This window comes from Natator depressus, chromosome 2, assembly GCF_965152275.1.
Source record: "Natator depressus isolate rNatDep1 chromosome 2, rNatDep2.hap1, whole genome shotgun sequence".
Lineage (NCBI taxonomy): Eukaryota > Metazoa > Chordata > Testudines > Cheloniidae > Natator > Natator depressus.
Genome location: NC_134235.1, coordinates 263,451,720 through 263,478,371, shown reverse-complemented (window position 1 = coordinate 263,478,371; position 26,652 = coordinate 263,451,720). Strand labels below are relative to the sequence as shown.

General features: G+C 59.9%; 1 protein-coding gene across 8 annotated transcripts; it reads left to right on the top strand.

Annotated features, from left to right (window-relative positions):
• Positions 1 to 6,569: 6,569 nt before the first annotated feature.
• Positions 6,570 to 26,204, top strand: LRRC61 (leucine rich repeat containing 61). Of its 8 annotated transcripts, XR_012638369.1 has the most exons (4): positions 6,570 to 6,642; positions 10,107 to 14,208; positions 19,442 to 19,752; positions 22,067 to 22,236. XR_012638369.1 is itself a non-coding variant. In XM_074946567.1 (3 exons), the coding sequence occupies exon 2, from the start codon at positions 10,775 to 10,777 to the stop codon at positions 14,192 to 14,194; it is 3,420 nt and encodes a 1,139-aa protein (XP_074802668.1). In that variant the 5' UTR covers positions 6,570 to 6,642; positions 10,107 to 10,774; the 3' UTR covers positions 14,195 to 14,208; positions 14,897 to 15,877. The 8 variants fall into 8 exon arrangements, 6 of the variants coding, with proteins under 6 accessions (XP_074802668.1, XP_074802671.1, XP_074802667.1 ...); XR_012638370.1 differs by lacking the exon at positions 19,442 to 19,752 and having other exon boundaries at positions 10,107 to 15,199; XM_074946567.1 differs by lacking the exons at positions 19,442 to 19,752; positions 22,067 to 22,236 and adding an exon at positions 14,897 to 15,877.
• Positions 26,205 to 26,652: the final 448 nt, after the last annotated feature.

Sequence of the window (26,652 nt, the reverse complement as noted above, 5' to 3'; positions counted from 1 at the left end):
TCTTATGGAACAAGGAAGTTAGTCTGGCCTCTGATTGATACATGGCTAGATTTACCTCGCTGCACCTTCTCTGTGAGTGACTGCAGTGTGACCTAGAGGAATGAGTCCCCTAGACGGGGGGCGGGGGGTTGCAAATGAGTACAAAACAAATCTGGTCTATTTCTTGTTTTGATACACTCCACCTATCTTTTACATCTTTGGCTGGCAGCAGACGGTGCAGGAGGACTGCATGCCATCTACATCTCATGGCTGCTCGGCAGAAGATGATGCAATAGGACTGCTAGCAATCCGTATCACCTGCCTGCTCACCATAAGATGGTTCAATAGGACTGACTGCAGGACTAAAGAGAATGACTTGATCAAGTCACTCCAAATTTAGTCCCTGCACCCATGTCTGCCCAGGCGCTCCTGATCGACCTCACACAGGCGACCAGGAGCACCTCGGACATGACGATGACGGCTACCAGTCCAACTGCACCGTCTGCTGCCACAAGGCAATGGGTTGCTGCTGCTGTGTAGCAATGCAGTACCACTCTGCCAGCACCCAGGAGACATACGGTGACAGTGAGCTGAGCGGGCTCCATGCTTGCCGTGGTATGGCGTCTGCACAGGTAACTCAGGAAAAAAGGCGCGAAACGATTGTCTGCCCTTGCTTTCACGGAGGGAGGGAGGGAGGGAACGGGGGCCTGACGATATGTACCCAGAACCACCCGCAACAATGTTTTAGCCCCATCAGGCATTGGGATCTCAACCCAGAATTCCAATGGGCAGCGGAGACTGCGGGAACTGTGGGATAGCTGCCCACAGTGCAATGCTCCAGAAGTCGACGCTAGCCTCGGTACTGTGGAAGCACTCCGCCGAGTTAATGCACTTAGAGCATTTTCTGGGGGACACACACACTCGAATATATAAAATCGATGTCTAAAAAACCGACTTCTATAAATTCGACCTAATTTCGTAGTGTAGACATACCCCTAGTGAGGGTTCCTTCCTCTCACCCAGCCCCTAGCTCCCGGCCCTGGGCTCTGCTAATGGACACAGCGTGCATGGAGAGCCAGACCTTAGCCCTCTCTCCTGCTGGCTGGGAGGCCAGACTTATGTGGGCCTCTCCCACAGACCCCTGAACCCAGCCCCTCTCCTGTGGCAGACAAAGAGGAAGCTTCCTATTTCCTCCCATTATCCGCGAAGTGTCAGGATAAACTGCAGAGGAGACGGGAGTGTGGAGGCGAAGGGAACCCACCAGTTATGTTAATCCAAGCCTTCCGAGTGGGTCGAGCTACAGGAAGCCGCTACCAGCTCCAGCCACGCTGCAGCAGCATGCTCCATTGCTGACTGCCAGAGACTGGGCATATTGGTTAGACGAGCACTCTCCACCCGAATGCCTCTCATCACCCATCCCCTGCTCACTTCCTTGGGCATTCCCTCTGGTGGTTTTGTTGTTTTCTTATCAGAACAATACCACTAAAAGGGAAATGTAAGTAACTATTTATGGGGGGTTCTGCTCCACCCTCTTCTCTGCACCCAGCAGTCTCAGGGAAGGGAGGTGAGACACGGCCATGCTGGAGATGCCACCTCTAGGCCTGGGGTGAGGGGTGCAGAGGTGTGGGGATGGGGAGACCTGGTACAGAAACAGAATAAAACCAAACTCCGACACCCTGCCTGACCAGCCCTGGGAAGGGTGTGCAGGATTTTGGTTTTATTCCGACTAGAGCCAACTTTTATTATGACTTTAGAAACTTAGATCCAGTTGGGCAAATCTTTTCCCCCTGTGAGCTACAGGCTGCTCTGAGCAGGTTCATTTCCCTCTGAGCCTCAGGGGGGCTGGCGTTGTGATGGGGGCACAATGCTCTATGGGGGCATTTTACTGGAGAGAGATATTACAAAGAGGCAAACCCCCCCGCCCCATCCAGCACTTGGCCCCCTTCTCTCCTCCCCTCCCTCAGAACCCGGCACCCGCCACTGGAGCCCTTGGCTGTTCCCAGGGACCCTCCCCACCCTCCAGCACCTGCAGACTGGGCCCAGGGCAGTGATTTCAAAGCTCCTGGCACATTCTCCATGCCCACTGTTTGCCTCTGGGACTGAGGCTGGGTTTGGCTGGAGTTTGTGGGGAAGGGCTCCGTCTCTCACTTGACAAAGCCCTGGCTGGGATGATTTAGTTGGGGATTGGTCCTGCTTTGAGTAGGGGGTTGGACTAGATGACCTCCTGAGGTCCCTTCCAACCCTGATATTCTATGATTCTATGACACTGCAGGCTTCAAGACAATGGGCATATGGGGTGTGAAGAGGGCTGAGTGATAATTGGGAGCTTCTTAGGAATGCTTTATTAGATGCTAAATGCTCCCCACAATTCTGCAATCATGTATGAAGGCTTCTTCAGTTAAAAAAGAGTAACATCCTGGTTAAGAGGGGAAGTCAAATTAGCAATTAAAAATAAAAATATAATATATAACAAATGGAAAAATGGGGAATTTGATAGCAATGAATACAAACCAATTGTTAAGAAAATGCAGATAATTGATAAGGGAAGCTCAGCATAGCAGTGAAAAAAATCTATGGCCAGTGCAGTTAAGGACAAAAAGAAGGAATTCATTAAGTATACCAGGAACAAATTAAATCCTAACAATGGTATAAGTCCAGTACTAGGTCAGGATGCTAAAAATAGACAATCCTGATGCAGAAAAGGCAGAAGTATTGAATCAATATTTCTGTTCTGTATTTGGAATCATAGAATATCAGGGTTGGAAGGGAATGAAGCGTGATGACGTATTCATACCTCATAGTGATAAGGACAACTTCCTTCTATTCCAACAGGAATCCTGCAGGTTGTTAAACAGCAACAGCTAAAGTTAATTTTTTAATTGGTGGGACCGGATAACTCACACCCAAGCATATGAAAAAAATGGGTTGAGGAGCTCTCTGAACCACTGACGTTGATTTTTAACAGCTATGGACTACCCAGGAAGTTCCAGAGGACTGGGAAAAATGCTATTGTTGTGCAAATATTTAAAAAATTTAAATGACGCCAGACTGGATGAGCTGAGTGACTCTAGACCAATTAGCCTGACTATAATGCTGGGCAAAGTCCTGGCAAGGCTGCTCTGGGATGCAGTCAGCAAAGACTGAAAGGATGGCAGCGTGACTAAGGGCAATCAACGTGGTTTTATGGAACACAGGTCTTGTCACACACATTTTACATCACTTTTTGATGAGATTACAAGTTTGGTTGACAAAGATAACTGATGACATAATGTAGCTATGACCTCTGCATGGCTTTTGTCTGAATCCCACATGACATTTTGTTAAAAAAGCTAGCACTATACAAAATCCATGTTACCCGTATTAAATGGATTAAAAGTTGGCTACCTGAGAGATCATGAATGTAATAGCAAACGAGAATCATCGTCCTTGGGGGTGTTTCTCCTGGGATCTGGTTTGTCCCAATGCTATTCAATACCTTTCTCAAGCTTCTGGAAGAAAAGAGAAAACCTTTGCTGGTAACATTTGCAGGTGATGCCACAAACATTGGCAGAGTGGTCAGTCATGATGGGCACACATCAGTTATACAGACCGAGCTGGAGCACTTGGTAAGGGGGACTCATTGGACTAGTCATTAATTCATTCTCTCGCTCTAGCCCAGTGACTGTTCCACTATGGATAAATGCTTAATTGTCACTGGGTCAGAGAGAGAGTGACTCTGTATGTAGTCCAGTGCTCAGGGCACACCCCTGGGCTAAGTTAGACCCAGGGTCCAGCCCCCCGCTCTAGTCGCTGGGTCATTATTTATCCACAGTGGAAAAGCATCACAGGAGAGACTGTCAGAGCCCCACATCAGGCCATAGCTCAGTGGTTAGGGCATGCTTGGGACGACCCTGTTCAAAGCCTTTCTCCTCCTCCGATGGAGGGGGAAATTGATCCTGGGTGAGAGCTCTAACTAATGGCAGTATTGCCAACCCCAAACGGTCAAAAATCATGAGTCAGGCTCACCAAAACTCACGAGATTGGCTTTAAAAGCGGGAGATTCCATAAAAAATAACAGATTTGGCATTCTTTTGATTTGCCTTTTGCTTGTTGAGCCCTTAGGGTGCACGGGGGTCACATTTTGAAGCTTTCTTCACAGCCAGGAGGGGTAGAAACTTACTTGTTCTTTAAGAATGAAGGCTGAAATCATCAGAGATCCACGTGACTCAAGGAGCTGGGGCTTTAAGGAAAACAGGCATTGTGACAGCAGAGCAGAGGCTCTGTGGGATGGAGCAGGTGGCTTGGTTCAGACCAAGAACAGAAATAAACAAAACATGGTACTAAGCCCCTTATCTTCCCCCAGCATGGACCGGCCTGTCCCAGCCTGGCGGGCATGGCTAGTGGGGGCTCCCCGAGGCCTGAGACTGCGCTGCAGGGCTGGCACACAGGGCAGAAACCACTCGAGATGGCCCCAAGGGTACGTTAGACCCAGTCAAGCAACCAGGGGCCAGAGCGGTGCAGCCAACTTGGCCTTCCCGGAACCTTGCCCTCAGCCCTCTGGAAGGGGAGACATACACCTGTGTCGTCTGTACCCCTGGGCCGGAGCAGTGACGGGGCAGCCAGTCTGCCTCCATTCTCCTGCCCTGGGGGGCAGTGGGGACAGAGGGTGGCCAGGCCAGGGGGGTGTGTGTGTCTGGGGTGGGGTGGTAGAGGTACGACCGGCAGCAGGTGAAGGGGTCCTGGATTCGGGGGTCTCGCTAATCCAGGAGAGAGGGGTGGGGTGGGCTGGGTCTGAGAGCTGCCCCTGACTCTGGCAGCTCTCAGACCCAGCGCAGGAGGGGGATCCCCTCCTGACCCAGCCTCACCTGGGCACCTGGAGTTATGGCCGTTTGGCTGTTTGGGGCGGGCACTGGGCAGACAGCCTGGCCCTGCATCACTGCCAGACCACAAGCTCATGGCAACAGGGCCCATCGAGCACCTACCCGGGACCCTGACCCCACAACTGCCAGGGGTGAGCCCACGCTCCCCTCAGGCGGGAGTCAAGAGGCAGATGGGGGGGGTCGGTCCGCGCTCCCCTCGGGGGGGACTGGAGAGGCAGTTGGGGGGTTGGTCTGCGCTCCCCTCGGGGCGGGCTAGAGAGGCAGTTGGGGGGTTGGTCCGCGCTCCCCTCGGGGCGGGCTGGAGAGGCAGTTGGGGGGTTGGTCTGCGCTCCCCTCGGGGGGGGGGCTGGAGAGGCAGTTGGGGGGTCGGTCCGCGCTCCCCTCGGGGGGGGGCTGGAGAGGCAGTTGGGGGGGTCGGTCCGCGCTCCCCTCGGGGGGGGGGCTGGAGAGGCAGTTGGGGGTCGGTCCACGCTCCCCTTGGGGGGGACTGGAGAGGCAGTTGGGGGGTCGGTCCGCGCTCCCCTCGGGGGGGGTGCTGGAGAGGCAGTTGGGGGGTCGGTCCGCGCTCCCCTCGGGGGGGGTGCTGGAGAGGCAGTTGGGGGGTCGGTCCGCGCTCCCCTCAGGCGGGAGTCGAGAGGCAGATGGGGGGGGTCGGTCCGCGCTCCCCTCGGGGGGGGGCTGGAGAGGCAGTTGGGGGGGGTCGGTCCGCGCTCCCCGGGGGTGGGGCTGGAGAGGCAGTTGGGGGGTCGGTCCGCGCTCCCCTCAGGCAGGAGTCGAGAGGCAGATGAGGGGGGTTGGTCCGCGCTCCCCTCGGGGGGGGGGACTGGAGAGGCAGTTGGGGGGTCGGTCCACGCTCCCCTCGGGGGGGGCTGGAGAGGCAGTTGGGGGGTCAGTCCGCGCTCCCCTCAGGCAGGAGTCGAGAGGCAGATGAGGGGGGTTGGTCCGCGCTCCCCTCGGGGGGGGGGACTGGAGAGGCAGTTGGGGGGTCGGTCCACGCTCCCCTCGGGGGGGGCTGGAGAGGCAGTTGGGGGGTCAGTCCGCGCTCCCCTCAGGCAGGAGTCGAGAGGCAGATGAGGGGGGTTGGTCCACGCTCCCCTCGGGGGGGCGGACTGGAGAGGCAGTTGGGGGGTCGGTCCACGCTCCCCTCGGGGGGGGCTGGAGAGGCAGTTGGGGGGTCGGTCCGCGCTCCCCTCAGGCAGGAGTCGAGAGGCAGATGAGGGGGGTTGGTCCACGCTCCCCTCGGGGGGGGGGGACTGGAGAGGCAGTTGGGGGGTCGGTCCGCGCTCCCATGGGGGGGGGGCTGGAGAGGCAGTTGGGGGGTCGGTCCGCGCTCCCCTCGGGGGGGGGGCTAGAGAGGCAGTTGGGGGGTCGGTCCGCGCTCCCCTCGGGGGGGGGCTAGAGAGGCAGTTGGGGGGTCGGTCCGCGCTCCCCTCGGGGGGGGGCTAGAGAGGCAGTTGGGGGGTCGGTCCGCGCTCCCCTCGGGGGGGGGCTGGAGAGGCAGTTGGGGGGTCGGTCCGCGCTCCCCTCGGGGGGGAGTCGAGAGGCAGTTTGGGGGGGGGTCGGTCCGCGCTCCCCTCAGGCGGGCCCCACCCCGGGGAAGGGAGCTCTCCATCGGCTCTGCGGTGCCTTCCGCCACCCCCCCAACCCGCAGAGGCGAACGGGGCAGCCATTTTGAGAGAGGGCAATGGACGTCGAGCCCCTTGCAAACAATGGGAGATGGCGGCCATCTTTACTACTGGCAGGGCGAGGGCGGGGTCCGCAGGCCCTGGCGGGGGTGGGCCAGCCGGCGGGTCGCTGCTGCCGGGTAAGGGGAGGGGGCGGCTCTGTGCTGGGGGGGGGACCCCGGGCTCCCCCCGGCAGCCGGCGCCCAAAGGGGCGGGGGCTGAGGCCAGAACAAAGGCTGGGAATGGGGCGGGGGCTACAGGGGGCGCCTTGGCCCCAATGACCCATGGCAGGGGGCGCGGGGTCGTGGGGAGCGGGGTGGGGGCTGGGCAGGGAGCGGGGGCTGCAGGGAGCGGGGCGGGGGCTCGGCAGGGGGCACGGGGCTATGGGGAGCGGGGCCGTGGGGAGCGGGGCGGGGGCTCGGCAGGGGGCACGGGGCTCTGGGGAGCGGGGCGGGGGCTCGGCAGGGGGCACGGGGCCATGGGGAGCGGGGCGGGGGCTCGGCAGGGGGCACGGGGCTCTGGGGAGCGGGGCGGGGGCTCGGCAGGGGGCACGGGGCTCTGGGGAGCGGGGCGGGGGCTCGGCAGGCGGCGGGGGGCTCTGGGGAGCGGGGCGGGGGCTCCCCTGTGTAGGTGCTGTGCTGCTGCCCCCCATGGTGGGGCGCTGGGCTGCTGGAGGCTCTATCTTTCAGCTGCAAGACCCAGGCTTGTCTCTTCGGGAGGCTCTTTTCTAAGCCTGCGGAGGTTAATCCCGGCGTCCCAGCTCAGCTAATTACAATGGTCCTGATCCTGCAAGCTGCTGAGCTCCCATTGCAACCAGCGTGAGGCCCAGCTGCCTTGCTCCTGCGGGACCGCACCTGTTCTGTCTGTCTTAGGCTGTTGAGCAGAACTGGGGGAGTAGAAAGGCTGCTGGGTTGCTCCCCAGGGCATTTCAGTGGCAGTTCCCCACAGATTTGTGAAGCATGGGGGGCGGCAGGCGAGGCCTCTGCACAAATAACCCATAGACAGCTTTAAGGTTGGTGGGCTGCTCCCAGCCCGCTCCCCCTCTCTCCTCTCCAGCCCCGAGGCTCCTGCCTGGCAGATCCACTAAACCAGGGGTTCTCAAACTTCATTGCCCCACGACCCCCTTCTGACAAGAAAAATTACTTCACAACCCCAGGAGGGTGGAAAGAAGCCTGAGTCTGCCTGATTCCCACTGCCCCAGTGCGGGAGCCAAAGCCCGAACCCCACTGCCCTGGGCGGGGAAGGGCTCAAAGCTGAAGCCCAAGGGCTTCAGTCCCAGCCAGGGGGCCTGTAACCTGAACCCCGCTGCCCAGGCTTGAATCGCTCAGGCTTCGGCTTCGGCCCTGAGCAGTGGTCTAAGCCAGCCCTGGTGGTTGTGACCCAGTTTGAGGACTGCTACACTAGACAAAAAAGCAACCGGGGCAGAGAAGCTAGAGCCCTTCTCTGTGCTGCTCACTGCTGCACCCCCCAGGTCAGACCCATGTCCCTGTGGACTCCCCAGCTCAACTTGGGAGGCGAGTGGGGAACAGCATTTGGGAGCAGAAGGACTGTGCATGTTTGGGGAGGGGCATGGACAGAGGAGGGCACCACATGGCTTTGGGGTGGGGGAGTGGATGTTTTGCGGGGAAGAGAGTACCGGCGGGTGTGCGAGGGAGCGGGTTCAGGGGAGGTGCTGGAGGGGTTAGAGAGGCAGCACAAGGCAGGGCAGTGTGAGAGTGTGTGTGTGAGAAACACAGCAACCCGGTGGATGGGGACAAGCGTGGATTCAGGGGAGGTGTCGATTTTCATGGGGTGATGGGGAGAGACTGGGAGAATAAACCACAGAAGTGCTGAGTGGGGAGGAGAGACCGCGAGCGGGAGAACCTGGGGAGAAGAGACCCATCCCAGCTGACAAGTCCGAGAGCACCCAGCATCTGTCCCAGTGGAGCTGGGCGCTACTTAGCTCTGCCACTGTTGTAATTCGTTAGAATCAGGCTGGTTACCCTGGTGTGTTTGCAGGAGCTGGGCTGGTAACCTATCATTTAAATCTGCTTCTGTACCAAATGACTGGAGGGTAGTTAATATGATGCCAATTTTTAAAAAGGGCTCCAGGGGTGATCCCGGCAATTACAGTACCGGGCAAACTAGTTTGAACAATATTGTCAGAGATACAGATGAACAGAATTTGTTGGGGAAGAGTCAATGTGGTTTTTGTAAAGGGAAATCATGCCTCACCGTTCTACTAGAATTCTCTGAAGGGGTCAACAAGCAGGTGGACAAGGGGATCCAGTGGATATAGTGTATTTAGATTTTCAGAAAGCCTTTGACAAGGTCCCTCACCAAAGGCTCTTAAGCAAAATAGGCTGTCATGGGATAAAAGGGAAGGTCCTCATGGATTGGCAACTGGTTAAAAGATAGGAAACAGAGGGTAGGAATAAATTGTCAGTTTTCAGAATGGAGAGAGGTAAATAGTGGTGTTCCCCAGGGATCTGTACTAGGTCCAGTCCTATTTAACATATTCATAAATGATCTGGAAAAAGGGGTAAACAGTGAGGTGGCAAAATTTGCAGATGATACAAAACTACTCAAGATAGTTAAGTCCCAGGCAGACTGCAAAGAGCTACAAAAGGATCTTTCAAAACTGGGTGACTGGGCAACAAAATGGCAGATGAAATTCAGTGCTGATAAATGCAAAGTAATGCACATTGGAAAACATAATCCCAACTCTACATATAAAACGATGGGGTCTAAATTAGCTGTTACCACTCAAGAAAGAGACATTGGGGTCGTTGTGGATAGTTCTCTGAAAACATCCACTCAATGTGCAGCGACAGTTAAAAATGCAAACAGAATGCTGGGAATCATTAAGAAAGGGAGAGATAATAAGACAGAAAATATCATATTGCCTCTATATAAATCCATGGCAGACCCACATCTTGAATACTGCATGCAGATGTGGTTGCCTCATCTCAAAAAAGATATATTGGAATTGGAAAAGGTTCAGAAAAGGGCAACAAAAATGATTAGGGGTATGAAATGGCTTCCATATGAGGAGCGATTAATAAGACTGGGATTTTTCAGCTTGGAAAAGAGACGACTAAGGATATGATAGAGGTCTATGAAATCATGACTGGTGTGGAGAAAGTAAATAAGGAAGTGCTATTTACTCCTCATAACACAAGAACTAAGGGTCACCAAATGAAACTAATAGGCAGCAGGTTTAAAACAAACAAAAGGAAGTATTTTTTCACACGACTCACGGTCAACCTGTGGAACTCCTTGCCAGAGGATGTTGTGAAGGCCAAGACTATAACAGGGTTAAAAAAAAAAAATCAGATAAGTTCATGGAGGATAGGTCCATCAATGGCTATTAGCCAGGATGGCCTGGGATGGTGTCCCTAGCCTCTATTTGCCAGAAGCAGGGAATGAGCAACAGGGGATGGATCATTTCCTCTTAAGTACCTGGCATTGGCCACTGTTGGAAGACAGGATACTGGGCTAGATGGACCCTAGGTCTGACCCAGTGTGGCTGTTATTATGTGCTTCAGCCTGACTTGGCAGCGACGGGCACCTTCTCTCCTTGGGCTGCTTTGTAGGGTTCTGAGCTTCCTTTCTGCTGTTGTAGGTCCAGAACTGGTGGAGTCTCCATCTTCCCCAGCATTGTGTCCCTGGGCGTGTCCTGAGAAGCCGGGCTCCCAGCTCCGGATGCATGGGCCTGGCCTGGACACCCAGAGCCCCTGCTGCAGAGACCCCAGGCAGGGACCCCCACACTGCCTCACCCAGAACAAGTGGGTAACAGCACGAGCTGTAGTTTCCTGTGGACAGACACCGCTGGACAGACAGCAGGATGGGGGCAGCCAGGTGAAGAGGCTGAGGAGCCATTGAGGTCTTAGGAATGAACTGAATTCACGGCGTCCTTTGTGAGCAGACTGGCTACCTACCTGGAAATCAACGAGCAGCTGCAGCCGATGGCCTCCTGCCCCTAGAACCCAGCCTCTGGTGCATTCTTGGTAGTCCCGAGGCCGCTCTGCCAGCCTACCCGAGCCACCAGTGCAGCTTTGAGCTCTGCGCGCGCGGATGGGACTCTGCCTCTCCCCGGCTTGGGAGGCATCGCCCTACCTTGGGCCTGCAGCGCCTGGCTCAGCCACTGTCAGCGAGTGCGTCTCCTGTTGAGGGGGAGGAGAGGGCCTGGCCGGGCGTGGCGGGTAAGAGCCAGGGTGACACCACTTGCCTCGCCAGCTGCCCAGTTGACCTGGGTGTTTCCATCACCGAACCTGCTCCTTTTCTCTAGGCATGTTGCCGGTAAAGAAAAGCAAGCTGCAGAAGCGGAGGACAGTTGGCAGCTCGGCCATGCTGAGCCCTGGCGTGTGTGCCACTTTACCGCGGGCCGTAGCAGAGCATGCCGTGGGCGCTTTCCCCTTCGCCATAGCCGGCACTGCCGATGCCCATCTCCGCCATCTGCCTCTGGGCTCCGACCACGAGCATGTCCCCGAGATCGAGATCAAGCTGGAGTTTAGTGACGAGGAGGAGGAGGGTCATGAGAGCGGCAAGCTGGGATTCGTGGCAGCCTGTGGGGAAGGGAGCCATGAGAAGAGGAAGGCAGAGCTGGCCCCCCAAGGTGCGGGCAGCCAGCCTCGAGTCACGGCCGGCTGGCAACCCCCTTCCTCCATGCTGGATGTAGACAAGGCTCTCCTGGAGGGATGGGCAGCGAAGCGCACCACACCTCCAGCCTTCGGTCTCCCTGTCCGCACCCGGCGCCGCAAGACCACCTCCGAGGTGTGGCAGTTCTTCTCCCCGGACGCCAGCGACCCCTGCCGGGCCATCTGCACCCTGTGCCAGGCTAGCATTGGGCGCGGCAAGTTGAGGGGCCACTGCAACACCACTGCCCTCAAGCGCCATCTGGAGGGCAAGCACCCGCTGGAGTGGGGGCAGAGGAAGAGAGCAGGGGGCAGGGCCCAGGAGGAGGAGGAGAATGAGGAGGAAGAGGAAGAGCAGATGGCGAAGGGGTTTCCCTTGCAGGACACTGTGTTTGGCACCAGCCATGCTTTGTGTTCCCGCACCCAAGCCCTCAGCAGTGCGCCCCCCCAAGTGCCCCAGGGTGCCCCCCGCTTCCGGTACGTGATCAGCGACTCCAGTGAGGAAGAGGAGGAGGAGGAGGGGCAGGGAAGGGCAGGCACCACAGTCACTGATTCCTCCCCAGAGTCCAGCGAGGAGGAAAGCCGTGAGAGTAGCAAGCTGCTGCCCCAGGGCAGGGGGATGGGCAGGAAGGGCAGCGTCCAAGCAGGGCACTGCAAGCCGGACCTGGCCACACCCAACCTGGAGATGCTAGTGGGCCAGGGGCTCCCCAAGTCCGGGCAGCTCAGCTGCCCCAACCACCCACTGGTGCCACCAGGCACGAAGCGCCGCAAGTCCACCTCGGCCGTCTGGCAGTTCTTTTACATCGACTGCAGCAATGTGTGCCGCGCTGTCTGCACCCTGTGCCAGGCCAGCGTTAGCCGTGGCAAACTGGGCAGCCACTTCGGCACCTCGGCCCTCATGCGCCACCTGGAGGGCAAGCACCCGCTGGAGTGGGGGCGGGGGAGGGCTGCTGGCGCCTCTGCCACTCCTCCCGGCAGCACCCGGTCCGAGAGGCTGAGCCTGGGGCCGGCAGAGGACGAGGAGCCCGTGGAGGACCTGTCTCTCACCTCGCCCATAGCGTCGGACCCCCTGAGATTGCCCTGCATCAGCCCTGGCGGGGCCCCAGTTCCCTTGCGTGACAGCTGGCAGAGTGAGGCGCCTCCCGAAGGCAAGGCGGGCGAAGCCCTGCCCACCTCAGCTGCCCCGTTGCTCCCAAGCAAGAACCAAGCCGGCCTGGCTGAGCGGTGCGAGGATGTGCCAGGCAAATACACCTCCAACCACCCACAAGCGCAGGCCTGGAACCGCAGCATTGCCGAGCTGCTCTGCGGCATGGCCCTGCCCTGCTCCTTCGTCTCAGCCAAACCCTTCCACCAGTTCATGGCGCAGGCTGACCCGCGCTACCACGTTCCCTCGCCGGCCTTCTTCTCCCGCAAGGCAGTGCCCCAGCTGCGCCAGGCTGTCGGCCTGCGCCTGGCCCTGGAGCTGCAGCAGGCCAGTGTCAGCCGGGTGCACCTCAGTGCCCACATGTGGGCCCAGGGGCCGGCAGGGGCGTACCTGGCGCTGGCAGCGCACTGGCTGGCACCCCACTCGGAGTCAGGCCAGCCCCAGCCCTGCAGCCGGCGCAGGCAGGCGGTGCTGTGCGTGCGGGCTCTGCAGGAGGAGCAGGCGCTGGGTGGCATGCAGCAGGTGTTGGCTGAGCAGCTCCAGCTGTGGCTGGCCCAGAACTCCCTGAGCCCCGGCTTCCTGGTCTCGGGCGGCAGCCCTGGCGTGGAGCAGGCCGCGAAGGACGGTGGCCACACCCACATCCCCTGCTTCGCTCACTGCCTGAGCCAGCTGGTGCTGGGCTTCCTGCGGCTCCACCGCAGCATCGAGGGCATGCTGGGGGCGGCCCGCGCCATCTGCGCCCACTTCGCCCGCTCCCCGGAGGCCAGGAGGGGGCTGGCGGAGCTGCAGCGGCAGCACGGCTTGGCCCCGCGCCGGCTGAAGCAGGAGGCCACGGCGAGCTGGGCCTCCACCTACTACATGCTGGAGCGGCTGCTGGCGCTGCAGCCGGCTGTGCAGGAGTACGTGGGCAAGTGCCGGGTGGGTGAGGCTGGCCCGGCCCTGAGCGCCCCCCAGTGGACGCTGATGCGCCGCCTGGTGGAGCTGCTGCAGCCCTTCGAGATGGCCGTGCGGGAGGCGAGTGCGGCCGAGGCCTCCCTGAGCCAGGTGCTGCCGCAGGTGCGCTACCTGCACATCTTCCTGCAGCAGATCCGCCTGCGCTTCGAGAGCCAGGCCGGGGAGGGGGCCGGCTCCGCCGTGCGGCTGGCCGAGAGCCTGGCCCTGCAGCTCTCCAGCGAGCCCCGGCTCAGCGAGATGTTCCACCGCCAGGAGTACGTGCTGGCCACGCTGCTCGACCCCCGCTTCAAGGGCAGGATGGATGCCATCCTGCCGCTGGGCTCCGACCTCGACCACTGGAAGCAGCTGCTGGTCCGGAAGGTCAAGGAGCTCCTGGCTTCACCCAGCGGCTGCCCTTCCTCTCCCTGGAACGCCCAGCCGGGCAAGGCCTTCTGCGTGGACACGGCCCTGCAGCCCCTGGAGGCAGAGCCGGGGCCAGGGGAGCCCCATCAGGACAGGGGGCTGAGTGGGATGGGCTCTGCGGTGCCTCCACTGATCCAGAAGGAGAAGACCCTGACTGAGCACCTGGAGAGCGTGGGGCTGCTGGCCTCTGAGGGCCGTGGGGCCTCCCTCCCCACCGAGAGCCACTTGGCCTGTGTGATGGTGGAGAGGTACCTGTGCGACAACCAGACCATCGGGGCCCGGGAGGACCCGCTGGGGTACTGGGAGAAGCGGCACTGGCTCTGGCCGGCCTTGGCCAAGCTGGCCATGCTCTACCTGTCCTGCCCGCCCTCGGGGGCCTTCTCGGAGCGCATCTTCACTGCCCCAGACAGCCCCTTCTCCGAGAGGCGCCCCCCGCAGGAGGAGAGTGCGGAGCACCTCGTCTTTCTGAGAGCCAACCTGGGGAACTTCCCCGACTATCGCCCATCGCCCCTCATCTGCTCGGAGAACGACAGCGCGGGCAGCAGCAGCGGGGAGGAGGGGACCCGGCCGGCTTAGAGACTGTCTCCGAGGTACAGGCAGTGGGGCACCTGCCCGTCTCTGGGGTACGCCAAGCCGGGTGCATGGCGCTGGGCGGCCACTGGGCCCTTATGGGGCAGAGATGGCTGAAGGGGGAGGGTACAGCTACCCTATGGGCCCTGCTGCTTTTGGTGTGGCTCCTCGGTGTGGCTCCTAACCATGGGCCATTTGGTCTCAATTGCTATAAAGAGGACAGTGACTGGTGTGACGAAGCGGGACTATTCTTAATGTTTCCTCTGAATAGTGTGGGGGTGCCTCAGTTTCCCCTATGCAGTTCTTGGGTATCTAGGTGGTGGGGTAAGGGTGTATGATCATTGCAGAGCGCTAGAGGGCATTTGTGTGCAGGGGTCTGGACAAAGAGAATGGCCGACACCCTGTTTCCTGGCAACTGATGGCCTGGGCCCTTCCCCCCTGCAAGGTGAGAGCTAAAGGGTTGGAGAACAAAGGAATCAGGTGGCCTCCTGGCCCGGGAAAGGGGAAAGCCCAGAGAACAGGGGGGGCTGGAGGGAGTTTCAGTTTGGGGCTGGCTGGAGACATGGAGTGAAGGGCAAACGTGGTTGTCTGGCTCACTGCCCCCCAAAATGGACCCAGCTGAGGGGTCCTGTTCTCTGCACCTGCAAGCTCTGTTTTAGTCCATGTTCCTGTCGTCTAATAAACCTTCTGTTTTACTGGCTGGCTGAGAGTCCCATCTGACTGCGGAGTTGGGGGGCAGGACCCTCTGGCTTCCCCAGGACCCCGCCTGGGCGGACTCGCTGTGGGAAGTGCACGGAGGGGCAGAGGATGCTGAAGGCTCCGAGGTCAGACCCAGGAAGGTGGAAGCTGTGTGATCTGTGTGTCCTGCAGACAGGCTGCTCACAGAAAGGAGACTTCCCCAGAGTCCTGCCTGGCTTCATGGGGAGCAGTTCCAGAGCATCGCCCGGGGACTCCGTGACAACTGGTGGCAGAGGTGGGATCTACTGCATCCTGTGGACGGCGCTTCCTGCAGTAAGTGACTGGGGAGCAGTAAAACAAAGGGGGATTGACGGGGACCAGGCGTGCTGAAGATTCAGAGAGAGACGGTTTCAGGGGGCGGTTAACCCCTGGGAGTGTGTGACCAGAGAGAAGGACTTTTGCAGTAACAGGATCCCCCGGGGGATTGCAGTGAGCGGTCCCAGGGATGGAGGAGTCTGCAGCTCGACCCAGGCAAAGAGGTGGTGACCTCGAGAAGGGCTGGCACACTAGAGGTTCTCCCTGGAAACCGTGGGGAGCTGAGAGCACACAGGCCTGTGAGTCCATAACAACTTGGGAACAGTGGAGTGATGGCCTGTCACCATCTCCTTAAGAAGGACAATGTAACCCTGTGCAGAAAGAGAGGGTTGAGCATTGGAAAGTTCACCAAAGCAGAGTTAATCGTGCAGCTGGAGGAGGATGACCGCTCTAAGGAACAGATTCCTGACCCCAAATGGGGCCATAGCAGGATCTGGGAGCAGCTGGAGTGGTAGCCAGCATCGCCAAGACTCCTGTCCCTGACCAGACGGGGGTCTTCACGATCTGGTTCCCCATCCGGGGATCGGAGACGGACGGGATTGGAGCTGAGTCCGAGAGAGCAAGAGGACTGTGAGAGACAGCGAGAGCCCGAGAAAGAGCTGCAGAAGCAGCAGCAGCATGAACTGGTGGTGGGGGAGCGGAGAGGCCTAGGGGACCCCCCAGGGTGAGTGGGGATAGACCCCGGGGTGCCAGTTCCGCAGGGAACCTCGAGACTAGATTGCTGCCCCTGGTTAAGGGGGGGGGGGGATGTGGATGCCCACCTCACTGCCTTTGAGCAGGCTGGAGATTTGAACCAGGGGGACCCTGCAGAAGAGCCCCGGTGTCTAGCTCCCTTGCTGGGTCCCAAGGCCATAGATTTTGTCAGCCGTATGGGTGGGGAGGTGGACAGGCTCCCACTCCTGACCCCAACCTAAATGTCTGTGTGGAGTTTCCTGGGGTCGGGCCCCTCGGACCTCCAGTGGGAGCAGAAGGTGATGGTCAACGGGGAGACATTCCTGGGGTGGCATGATCCTGGGACAGAGAGAACTGTTGTTAGGCCCTGGGTGGTGCAGCCTCAGATGCTGAGGGGCTGGGTGAAGGTCCTAGGGACGAAGCCCCTCACCCTGCCTATGGCCCAGATCCCTGTGCAGACCCAGGAGGGGTGGGGCTGGCTGGTCGTTGGGGTTCTCCAGGATACCAGCTGCGAGACCCTGTTGTTGGGGGACTGTGTCTTTTGGGACAGGATCCAGGTGTCACGGAGTCCCCGGGCGATGCTCTGGAACTGCTCCCTACAAAGCCAGTCAGGACTCTGGGGCAGTTGCCTTCCTGTGAGCAGCCTGTCTGCAGGACACACAGCTCACACAGCTTCCACCTTCCTGGGTCTGACCTCAGAGCCTTCAGCATCCTCTGCCCCTTCGTGCACTTCCCACAGCGAGTCCACTCAGGCGGGCTCCTGGGGAAGCCAGAGGATCCTGCACCCCAACTCCGCAGTCAGACGGGACTTTCAGCCAGCCAGTAAAACAGAAGGTTTATTAGACGACAGGAACATGGTCTAAAACAGAGGTTGTAGGTGCAGAGAACAGGACCCCTCAGCCGGGTCCATTTTGGGGGGCAGTGAGCCAGACAACCATGTCTGCCCTTCACTCTATGTCCCAGCCAGCCCCAAACTGAAACTCCCTCCAGCCCCTCCTCCTCTGGGCTTTGTCCCTCCCCCCCCCCCCCCGGAGGTCACCGGATTCCTTTGTTCTCCAGCCCTTCAGCTCTCACCTTGCAGGGGGGAAGGGCCCAGACCATCAGTTGCCAGGAAACAGGGTGTCGGCCATTCTCTGTGTCCAGACCCCTGCACACACCTGCTCTCTAGGGCTCTGCAATGATCGTACACCCTTCTCCCACCCCCTAGATACTTAAGAACTGCACAGGGGAAACGGAGGCACCCCCACACTATTCAGAGGAAACATTAAGAACAGTCCCACTTCGTCACACCAGGCCTTCCTCCGGTAACGGCCAAGGGTTTGAATTTGAATCCAGGGAACCAATCGGTGGAGAGGGAAATGGTCAGTGAAAATGCAGATGACCTGGCTGGCAGCAGGGAGGAGCTGCTAGGCTTAGGCTACCTGCCTGCCTGTAACCAGACCCCTGGGGCTCCCCGCCCCCCTTGCGCACCGGAGAGGGGGCTCTCGCTGGCTCTGATGCAGAGGAAAGCAGCGAGCTCGCTGCCTGCCCCCACTGGGACAGCAAGGGCAGCGCTGAGCACAGTGGGAGCTGAGACCCCAGCTGAGTGGGGGGAGACGCAGGCAGGGCAGGGGATCTGTTGGGAGTGGCAAGGTGCTGGGTAAGGAAAGTCTGGATGAGCCTAGGCAGCCTTGTGAGCTGATGGCTGTGTCTAGTCAGCAGGGTGGGAAGGCGAGGAGAGTGGAAGATGAGTGTCCCTGGACCTTACCTGTTAGCTGGGTGGAGAATTGTGAGAGTGAAGGAAATGTGCCTGTGTCTGTCAGGGGTATTGACTTGCCTATGGAGGGAGCTACCCTGATCTCCAAGCAGTTGTCTGTGACCAGCCTTGTGTGCTGGGACAAGGGGAATGAGATCCCAAGCTGTGTGTCTGGTCAAGGAGAAAGTGTGTCCGGCTCTTCTTTGTCTGTGGAGCAGACAGAAGGGGCCTTTCAGCCTGTGATGGATGAGGGTAATGCAGTTGTCTGAGTTGGTTCTGGATTCAGCTAAAGCCCAGGAAGGGAAGGGTCCTAAGTTTGTGTCTGCTCGGGAGAATGGCACTGTAACTAGGTCGCATCCAGTTAGTGTCTATGTAAAATCCCAGAGCCCAGACAATTCTGGTGCTTGAATTTTGCTTGTTACTAGTGTGTTGTTGGGAAAGGGTGTAGCAACTCTGTCTAATCAGAGTGAGATCCTAGCCAGGGCACCAGGAGAGCATGAAGGTGATGTGATTGTGTTACCTACTGAGGGTGTGGAAACCTGTAGCAAGAAGGAAAAGATTCCTGAACTTGTGTGTGGCAAAGGGAAGGAGAAGGCATCTGACCTTTTATCTAGGAAGTCTGTAAGTTTGACTGAAAGGGGATTGTGTAGGAATCCACCGGATGGGCCAGAGGTAATTCTGGGTGTAAGGGAGACCCAGAAAGAGTCTGTTGTTGCTCAGGAAAGTGTTCCTCTGGAGCAAGCCCTCGTTAAAGAGGGTAAGAGCAGAATTTCTGTGAGGGGTGAATTGTTGCATAGAAAAGCCCCTAGGGAAAGGAATCCTCATGGAGTCTTTGCAAGCAGTTTACTGCAACTGAAGGGTGTGAAAGTGATTTAATCAAGAAAGTTTCAGTTCCTAACAGCCGGAAATGTTCTGTTGTGAATAGATCGACTGACTTTCCTGTTGAAAGACCCAGTGTGGATAGCTTTGAGAAGGTCTCAGATGAAGTGAAAGCTTTTAAGAAAGTTAAACAGTCCTATAACCAAGTGGCTGTGTTTGGTCAGTTTGTTGGGGAGAAATCCCAATCCCAATTTGACCCCCTGGGGTTTTGGGGTGGCCAAAGGGCACGGGCCGCATAAACCTTCCGACATGCGGCCTGCGAGTGCTATCGACCACCCCCGACCTAAGGGAGGGCGTGAAACTGGAAGGGCCTGGTGTAACTCCTACCAAGGAATGGGAGAGATGCTGGGGCATCCATGGGAGTGTTGGTGGCTTCAAACTTCCCCAGGTCACTGGCTAAAGTGACCCCACTCAGTTCGATCTCGAAGGGGGGAGAGATGTGACGAAGTGGGACTGTTCTTAATGTTTCCTCTGAATAGTGTGGGGGTGCCTCAGTTTCCCCTATGCAGTTCTTAAGTATCTAGGGGGTGGGAGAAGGGTGTATGATCACTGCAGAGCCCTAGAGGGCAGGTGTGTGTAGGGGTCTGGACACAGAGAATGGCCGACACCCTGTTTCCTGGCAACTGATGGCCTGGGCCCTTCCCCCCTGCAAGGTGAGAGCTAAAGGGTTGGAGAACAAAGGAATCAGGCGACCTCCTGGCCCGGGAAAGGGACAAAGCCCAGAGGAGGAGGGACTGGAGGGGGAGTCAGTTTGGGGCTGGCTGGGGATATGGAGTGACGGGCAGATGGGGTTGTCTGGCTCAGTGCCCCCCAAAATGGACCCAGCTGAGGGGTCCTGTTTTCTGCACCTACAAGCTCTGTGTTAGACCATGTTCCTGTCATCTAATAAACCTCTATTTTACTGGCTGGCTGAGAGTCCCATCTGACTGCGGAGTTGGGGTGCAGGACCCTCTGGCTTCCCCAAGACCCCGCCTGAGCGGACTCGCTGTGGGAAGCGCACGGAGGGGCAGAGGATGCTGAATGCTCCGAGGTCAGACCCAGGAAGGTGGAAGCCGGGTGAGCTGTGTGTCCTGCAGACAGGCTGCTTGCAGAGAAGAGACTTCCCCCGAGTCCTGCCTGGCTTTGTGGGGAGCAGTTCCAGAGCATCGCCCGGGGACTCCATGACAACTGGTTCTCCACTGAAGGTCGGACTAGAAGCAATGGGCTTGATCTGCAGCCGGGGGATGTAGGTTAAATACTAGGAAAAAGTTTCTATCCCTGGAGGTTGGAGCAACCCCTGTCAGGGTCTAGGCTTTCCTGTGTGCTGCCTCAGTGCAGGGGGCTGGACTACCTGACCCTTCCTTTCCAGACCTATGTGTTTGTGTTTCTATGAGCATCTGTGTGTGTGAACATGTATGGCGCATGCATGTTGGCAAGTGTGTAGCATGTGTGAGCATACCCAGGACACGTCTCTATGACTTTGCAGCATGTATGTGTGTGCATGTGCAGATCTGAGTGTGACCGGTGTGTATGAATGCATGTGCAATGTGTGTATCTGGGTGTGTGTGCAGAGCTGTGTGTGAAGTGTGTATCTCTGTGTGTGTAAATCTTTGTGTGCACTGTGTGTGTGTGTGCACAGTGGGTATCTGCATGTGTGAGCCTGCACATGGTGTATCTGTTCAGATCTCTGTGTGTGCAGACGTGTGAGTGCCCAGGGTGTATCTGTGTGTGCAGATCTGTGTGTGTGCGCAAGGGGTGTATCTGTGTGTGTATGTGTGCGTGCCGGGTGTCTGTGTATGAGGGGGTGTGTGCATAGTGTGTATCTGCACATCAGCCGGTGCAGTGTGTGTGTGCGCACAGACCCCTGGCAGATTGCTGAGGCCCCATTCCTAAGGCTAAGATTTTGTCACGGTTGATTTTAGTAAAACTCAGGGACAGGGTCATGGGCAATACACAGAAATTCAGGGAGCCTGTGACCTGTCCGTGACTTTACTAAAAACTGGGAGCAGGGCTAAATAGGGGGGAGTGCGGGGGGGAGCTGACAGGCCAACACCACCCCCCCGACCCCCCTCCCGGCTCTGGAGCTGGCTGCAGCTGTGGGATGGGTGCGCGGCCGCAGGCGGGCGTGTGGCCCAGTGGGATCCCAGGGGCGCGGGCTGAGGGACACACGGAGCTGCCCCCCCCCGCTGTGCAGCGCGTGCCGCTCGCTGGCCCTTTAAATGTTCCCAGCCGGGGAGCTGCGGCCCCTGCTGCCATGGCAACGCTGGGGGGGGCGCCCCGCGAAGGGAGTGGCTGGGAGCAAGCAGGCGGCTTCGCTGGGTGAGGGGCTGCGGGCGGGGGGCACCGGGCACCCTGGGGGGGGCGGGTCCTGTGAATGCAGCGGGGGGGATGGGCCCGTGTCCGTGCGTGTGTGTCCATGCGTGTGTGTGTGTGTGCGGCCGCCCATGTGTGCGTCTGTGTCTGTCCGTGCGTGTCCGTGTCCGTGCGTGTGACTGTGATCATCCGCGTGTCTGTCTGTGCTTTCATCTGTGTGTGCGTGTCCGTGCGATTGTGTTCATCCGTGTGTCCGTCCGTGCGTTCATCCCTGTGAGCGCCGCGTACTCATTCATGTAGCTGTGTGGCCTGCACACCGGTGGGGGGGATGCACGCGTGTCCATCCGTGTGCACAGGCGTGTCTGGCTCTGCACACGTCGGTGTGCACCTGCATTCCCAGGGCTCCTGCCAGCCCCGCAGGGGGCACGGGCTGGGGGCGGAAGCCCCCGCGCTCTCCCTGGCCCACGGGAGGTGTCAGGCTGCAGACGGCCTGGGGCTCTGGGGCTTCCTGCAACGGTGCCAAGAATTGGTGTTGAAACACCCTGTTTCCACAACCCTCTTTTGGTTTGTTGGGATGGAAACGCCCCTCCCCCACCTCCCTTGCTCCCCACGCCCCCCATCCTGTTCGCGGGCCAACCCTTGCAGACGTGGCCTCCTAGAGCCTGCCTCCCCCCAGCGCCTGGCACTCGAAGCAGCCGGAGCTCTGGCCATGGCCTGGGCACAGAAGAAGCCAGGGAGACCCCTGACCCGCGGGGTGTGTGCGTGTGTGTGGGGGTTAGTACCGCAGGGAAGGACGGACAAGGTGTCAGGTCTGAGATAGGCAGTGGCTGATGCCCCTGGACGGAAGTGGCCAGGTGGGTGGGGCCGCAGGGGGCGAATTCCTTCTTCACCCAGCTGTGAGCAGCTGATGCTCGTAGTGTGAACCTACCTCTCGGTCCCTGCTGCCCTCGGGGTCAGGGGCAAACCTCTGACTGCGGGTCTGGCAGCATCCCGCCCGGAGCAGCCTGCAGGAGATTCGGGCCCCCTCCCTGCCCCGCCTCCCCAGCCCAGGAACCGAGCTGCACCTGCCACAGACAGCGGTTGCGAGCACCAGGGGCCAGCAGGCCACAGAGCCACCCGGTGTGCCCAGCTGTGTGCAGGGGCAGGGCTAAGGGGGACTCCGGCCCTGCTGGCTGAGGCTGCTGCTGGCGGAAAGGAGGCGGTTGGGCGTGGGCAGGGTCCTGATCCCGTCTCCTCTTCCCTTCCAGGGGTGGTGCGTTCCCGGCGTGGCCACACGGGCAGAGGCTCCAGGCAGGGGCAAAGCGCTTTCCCAGGCCTGGCCCGGCTCGCAGTGTGCAGAGGTTCTCCGTGCCGTGGGCTGCCCGGGCCCCGAATGCCAAGCGCTGCAGGCCTGGGCTGAGCCGTAGTGCAGTGGGCCGGCTGCAATGGAGCCCTGGGCGGAGAAGGGGGACGAGGGCGAGAACGTCAGGGTCACCGCCCAGCTGCTGAAGGCCAGGACGGGCGAGTTCGCCCTGGAGTCCATCCTGCTGCTCCAGCTGCGGGGCCTGGGCATCTCGGATCTGGGCTGCCTGGGCGAGTGCGCCAGCCTGGAGTGGCTGGACCTCTCCAGCAACGCCATCTCCCACCTGGGCCCCCTGGCTGCCCTCAAGTCCCTGGCCGTCCTCAACCTCTCGGCCAACCGCGTCTGCAGCCTGGAGCCGCTCGGCGCCTGCGAGAGCCTGCAGAGCCTCAACCTGGCCGGCAACCTGCTGAGCAGCCTGCAGCAGCTGCAGGGCCTGGCGGGGCTGCGCCGGCTGGAGAGCCTGCGTCTGCATGACCCCTGGGCCCGCCTCAGCAACCCCGTCTGCGCCACCGGGGCCTACCGCAGCGCCCTGGGGGGCCTGCTCCCCGGCCTCAAGGCCCTCGACGGCGAGAGGGTCTCCGGGCGCGGCAGTGAGCTCTACCAGCTCTGCCGGGACCTGGACAGCTCCCTGGAGCGGGGCGGCAGTGGCGGGGCGGGCAGCCCGGAGCCGCCGGGCACGGCGCTGCCCTGGGTGGAGGAGGGCTACTGGGAGCGGAGGCCGGCTCGGCACAGCTCCATCATGGAGGAGGCCTACAAGCAGTTCAACGACGTGCTGCGGGAGTGCCGGGAGCTGAGCGAGAGGGCGGACGACACCATCTCCCAGGCGGAGCGGGCCCTGAGTGTCCGCAGCGACCCCAGCTCCTACGTGTTCTGAGCCGCCTGCCGGGGCGAAGCTGGGGATCTGCCTCTCCATCGCCCGGCTCCACGGAGGCCCATGCCAGAGTCTCCGCCTGCAAAGCCCCGTGCCCTCTAATCCCGGTGCCCTGCCTGCCAGGACGGCGCCCCACAGAATGACAGCCCCTTTCTGCCCCCCCCACCCCCAGCGTTCCTCTTCTCCTGATTGCAGCCAAAATGGATGGGGAGCCACAGCCGGCTTGAGGCCCTGGGGCGCTGGCCCCAGCCCCTCATCCCAAGGTGATCTGACTCTGCCCCTACGCCAAAGGGGGCCCAAGCAAGAGGGGCTCCAGGAGCTGACTGGACGGAAGGGCCCAGCCCCGCAGCGAGGCGCACCTGGGTCTGAGCCGATGAGCCCAGCCACGGAGCCCCACCACTGGTGTGCGCGGGAGCCCCTGGAGCTGGGCCTGTGGAGTGCTGGGCGCCGGCGAGCCAGATCTCCCCACACCACCCCATCAGTTCCCCTCGGGCCTCTGGTGAATCTGCTCAGCCGCTGGCATTGCCCTGGGGCTCAGGGCCGCCCCCAGTTCCCTCCGCCGTGGGCTTAATTTTCAGATTGCTCTGAGAGGGGCCGGCTGGCGGCCCTGGAGACAATTCCACCAGCAGGCACCGTGTGGGCAGCTCAGGGCAAGCTGCCCACCACCAATGGGCACCGGCCCCACCTGTGAGGTGGGAGGGGAGCTCTGCTCCATGGCTCGCTCCCTCGCTCCTTGTCCTCTCAGCTCACGGGGCCAGTGGGGGCCAGAGGCAGTGATGGGTTTGCGGAGGGGACCCTCCCCCACGTCCTTCCCTTTGAGTCTCCTTCCCGCAGGCAGCCCGCCAGCTGCTAGCAGGGCCCAGCGTTCAGTCCCTACTGGCCAGGGTCCTGGGGGAACCAGTCCCTTTACCAGGGCAGCACCTTCCCTCTCCCCCATTGTCCCTCCCAACCCAGTGTCAGTGCGAGAACCGGCTGGCTGAGCCCAGTGGCAGAGAGGAGTCTGGGGGGGAGGAAGGACCTGTAGTCTTTATGAACCCCAGTCTGCTGGTGAAGGGCAGCTCCTGCTAGCTGTGTGGGGCCCTGGCAGGGTCCCCTGCCAGGGAGTGCCAGCTGGGCTCAGGGGTGGCACGTGCCCTGGCACATTGCTCTGAGACCTGCCAGGGACTGGGGATGGTGCACAGCTGACCCCATGGGATTTTGCCTCTATCCGAGGCTGGCAGGAGCCCCTCTCGGACCCCTGGCGTGGAGGCAGGTGGGCAGCAGTGCCTCGCAGGCTGGACTAGACAGGAGCAGAGACCAGGACCAGTCGTAGTGCAGACTACGGCAAGCATCCCTGATCTGCTGGGAGGAAGGAGTGGTTAGCCTGCAGGACCCAGGGGAGGGGGTGGGGCGATCCCCTGGGCTCAGGGGGAGGAGGGGACACAGCCCGTGGTCGACCAAGGGGAGGCAGGGCTTGGGAGCTGCCCATTCTGGCACCATGGGCCCTGCCCAGTGTGGATGTACTGTGGTTCCATGTGAAGATATTTGCCTGTGAAATAAATGTGTTGTCTCCTCCCTGGCCCCTGCCTCTCTCTGCCCGGTCTGCAGAGCCGTGGGGGCTGCGGGGGCACCCCAGCTGCGCTGCAGGGCCCAGTCACTTTCCTCCAACGAGCTGGATTGTGGGGCCCCACTGCCACAAGGGGGGCCTGATAACCTTGGGGTTCTTAAGCCCCTGCCCTGCCTTGGTGAGTTGTTCTGGGGGCTGCACCCCTCGCCCCTGCTGTGTCCCCCAGTGTGATGAAGTGGGAATGTTCTTAATGTTTTTTTGAATAGTATGGGGGTGCCTCAGTTTCCCCCATGCAGTTGTTAAGTATCTAGGTGGTGGGATCAGGGTGTGTGATTGTTGCAGAGCCCTAGAGGGCCAGTGCGATGGTGTCTGCACAGAGAATGGCCGACACCCTGGCTACTGATGGCCTGGGCCCCTCCTCTGCAAAGGTGCCAGCTGAAGGGGTTGGAGAACAAAGAGATCAGGTGGCCTCCTGGCCCGGGAAAGAGACAAAGGCCAGAGGAGGGGCGGGAGAGTTTCAGTTTGGAGCTGGCTGGGGAAATGGAGGGAGGTCCAGATGGGGCTCTGGGCTCCCTGGCCCCCAAGATGGACCTGACTGAGGCGTCCTGTTTCCTGTACCTACAAGCTCTGTTTTAGACCGTGTTCCTGTCGTCTAATAAACCTTCTGTTTTACTGGCTGAGAGTCCCGTCTGACTGCGGAGTTGGGGTGCAGGACCCTCTGGCTTCCCCAGGAGCCCTGCCCGGGCGGACTCGCTGGGGGAAGTGCACGGAGGGGCAGAGGAGGCTGAATGCTCCGAGGTCAGACCCAGGAAGGTGGAAGCCATGTGAGCTTCTTGCCCTGGAGACAGGCTGCTTCCAGAGAGGAGGCTCCCCCAGAGTCCTGACTGGCTTCGTAGGGAGCAGTTCCAGAGCATCGCCTGGGGACTGTGACAACTGGTGGCAGAGGTGGGATCTACTGCACCCCGTAGACTGAGCATCTGGCAGTAAGTGACTGGGGAGCAGTAAAATGAAGTGGGGCTAACGAGGACCAGGCGTGCTGAAGGCTCAGAGAGGGGCAGTTTCAGGGGGCGAAGGAGCTACGCTTAACCCCTGGGAGTGTGTGACCAGCGAGAAGGACTGTTGCAGTAATGGGGTCCCTCTGGGGATTGCAGCGAGCAGTCCAAGGGGCTGAGGAGCCTGCAGCTCGACCCTGGCAAAGAGGTGGTGACCTCGAGAAGGGCTGGCACACTAGGGGTTCTCCCTGGAAACCGTGGGGAGCTGAGAGCACACAGGCCTGTGAGTCCACAACAACTTGGGAACAGCGAGGTGATGGCCTGTCACCGTCTCCTTAAGAAGGACATTGTAACCCTGTGCAGAAAGAGAGGGTTGCACATTGGAAAGTTCACCAAAGCAGAGTTAATCGTGCAGCTGGAGGAGGATGACCGCTCTAAGGAACAGATTCCTGACCCCAAATGGGGCTATAGCAGGATCTGGGAGCAGCTGGAGTGGTAGCCAGGCATCGCCAAGACTCCTGTCCCCGACCAGACGGGGGTCTTCACGATCGGGTTCCCCATCCGGGGATCGGAGACGGACGGGATTGGAGCTGAGTCCGAGAGAGCAAGAGGACTGTGAGAGACAGCGAGAGTCCAACAAAGAGCTGCAGAAGCAGCAGCAGCATGAACTGGCGGTGGGGGAGCGGAGACGCGTAGGGGACCTCCCCGGGGTGAGTGGGGATAGACCCCAGGGGGCCAGTTCCGCAGGGAACCTCGAGACTAAATTGCTGCCCCTGGTTAAGGAGGTGGGGGATGTGGATGCCCACCTCACTGCCTTTGAGCAGGCTGGAGATTTGAACCAGGGGGACCCTGCGGAAAAGCCCCGGTGTCTAGCTTCCTTGCTGGGTCCCAGGGCCATAGATTTTGTCAGCCAGATGGGTGGGGAGGTGGATGGGCTCCCACTCCTGACCCCAACCTAAATGTCTGTGTGGAGTCTTCTGGGCTCAGGCTCCTCAGACCCCCAGTGGGAGCGGAAGGTGATGGTCAATGGGGAGACATTCCTGGGGTGGCGAGATCCTGGGACAGAGAGAACTGTTGTCAGG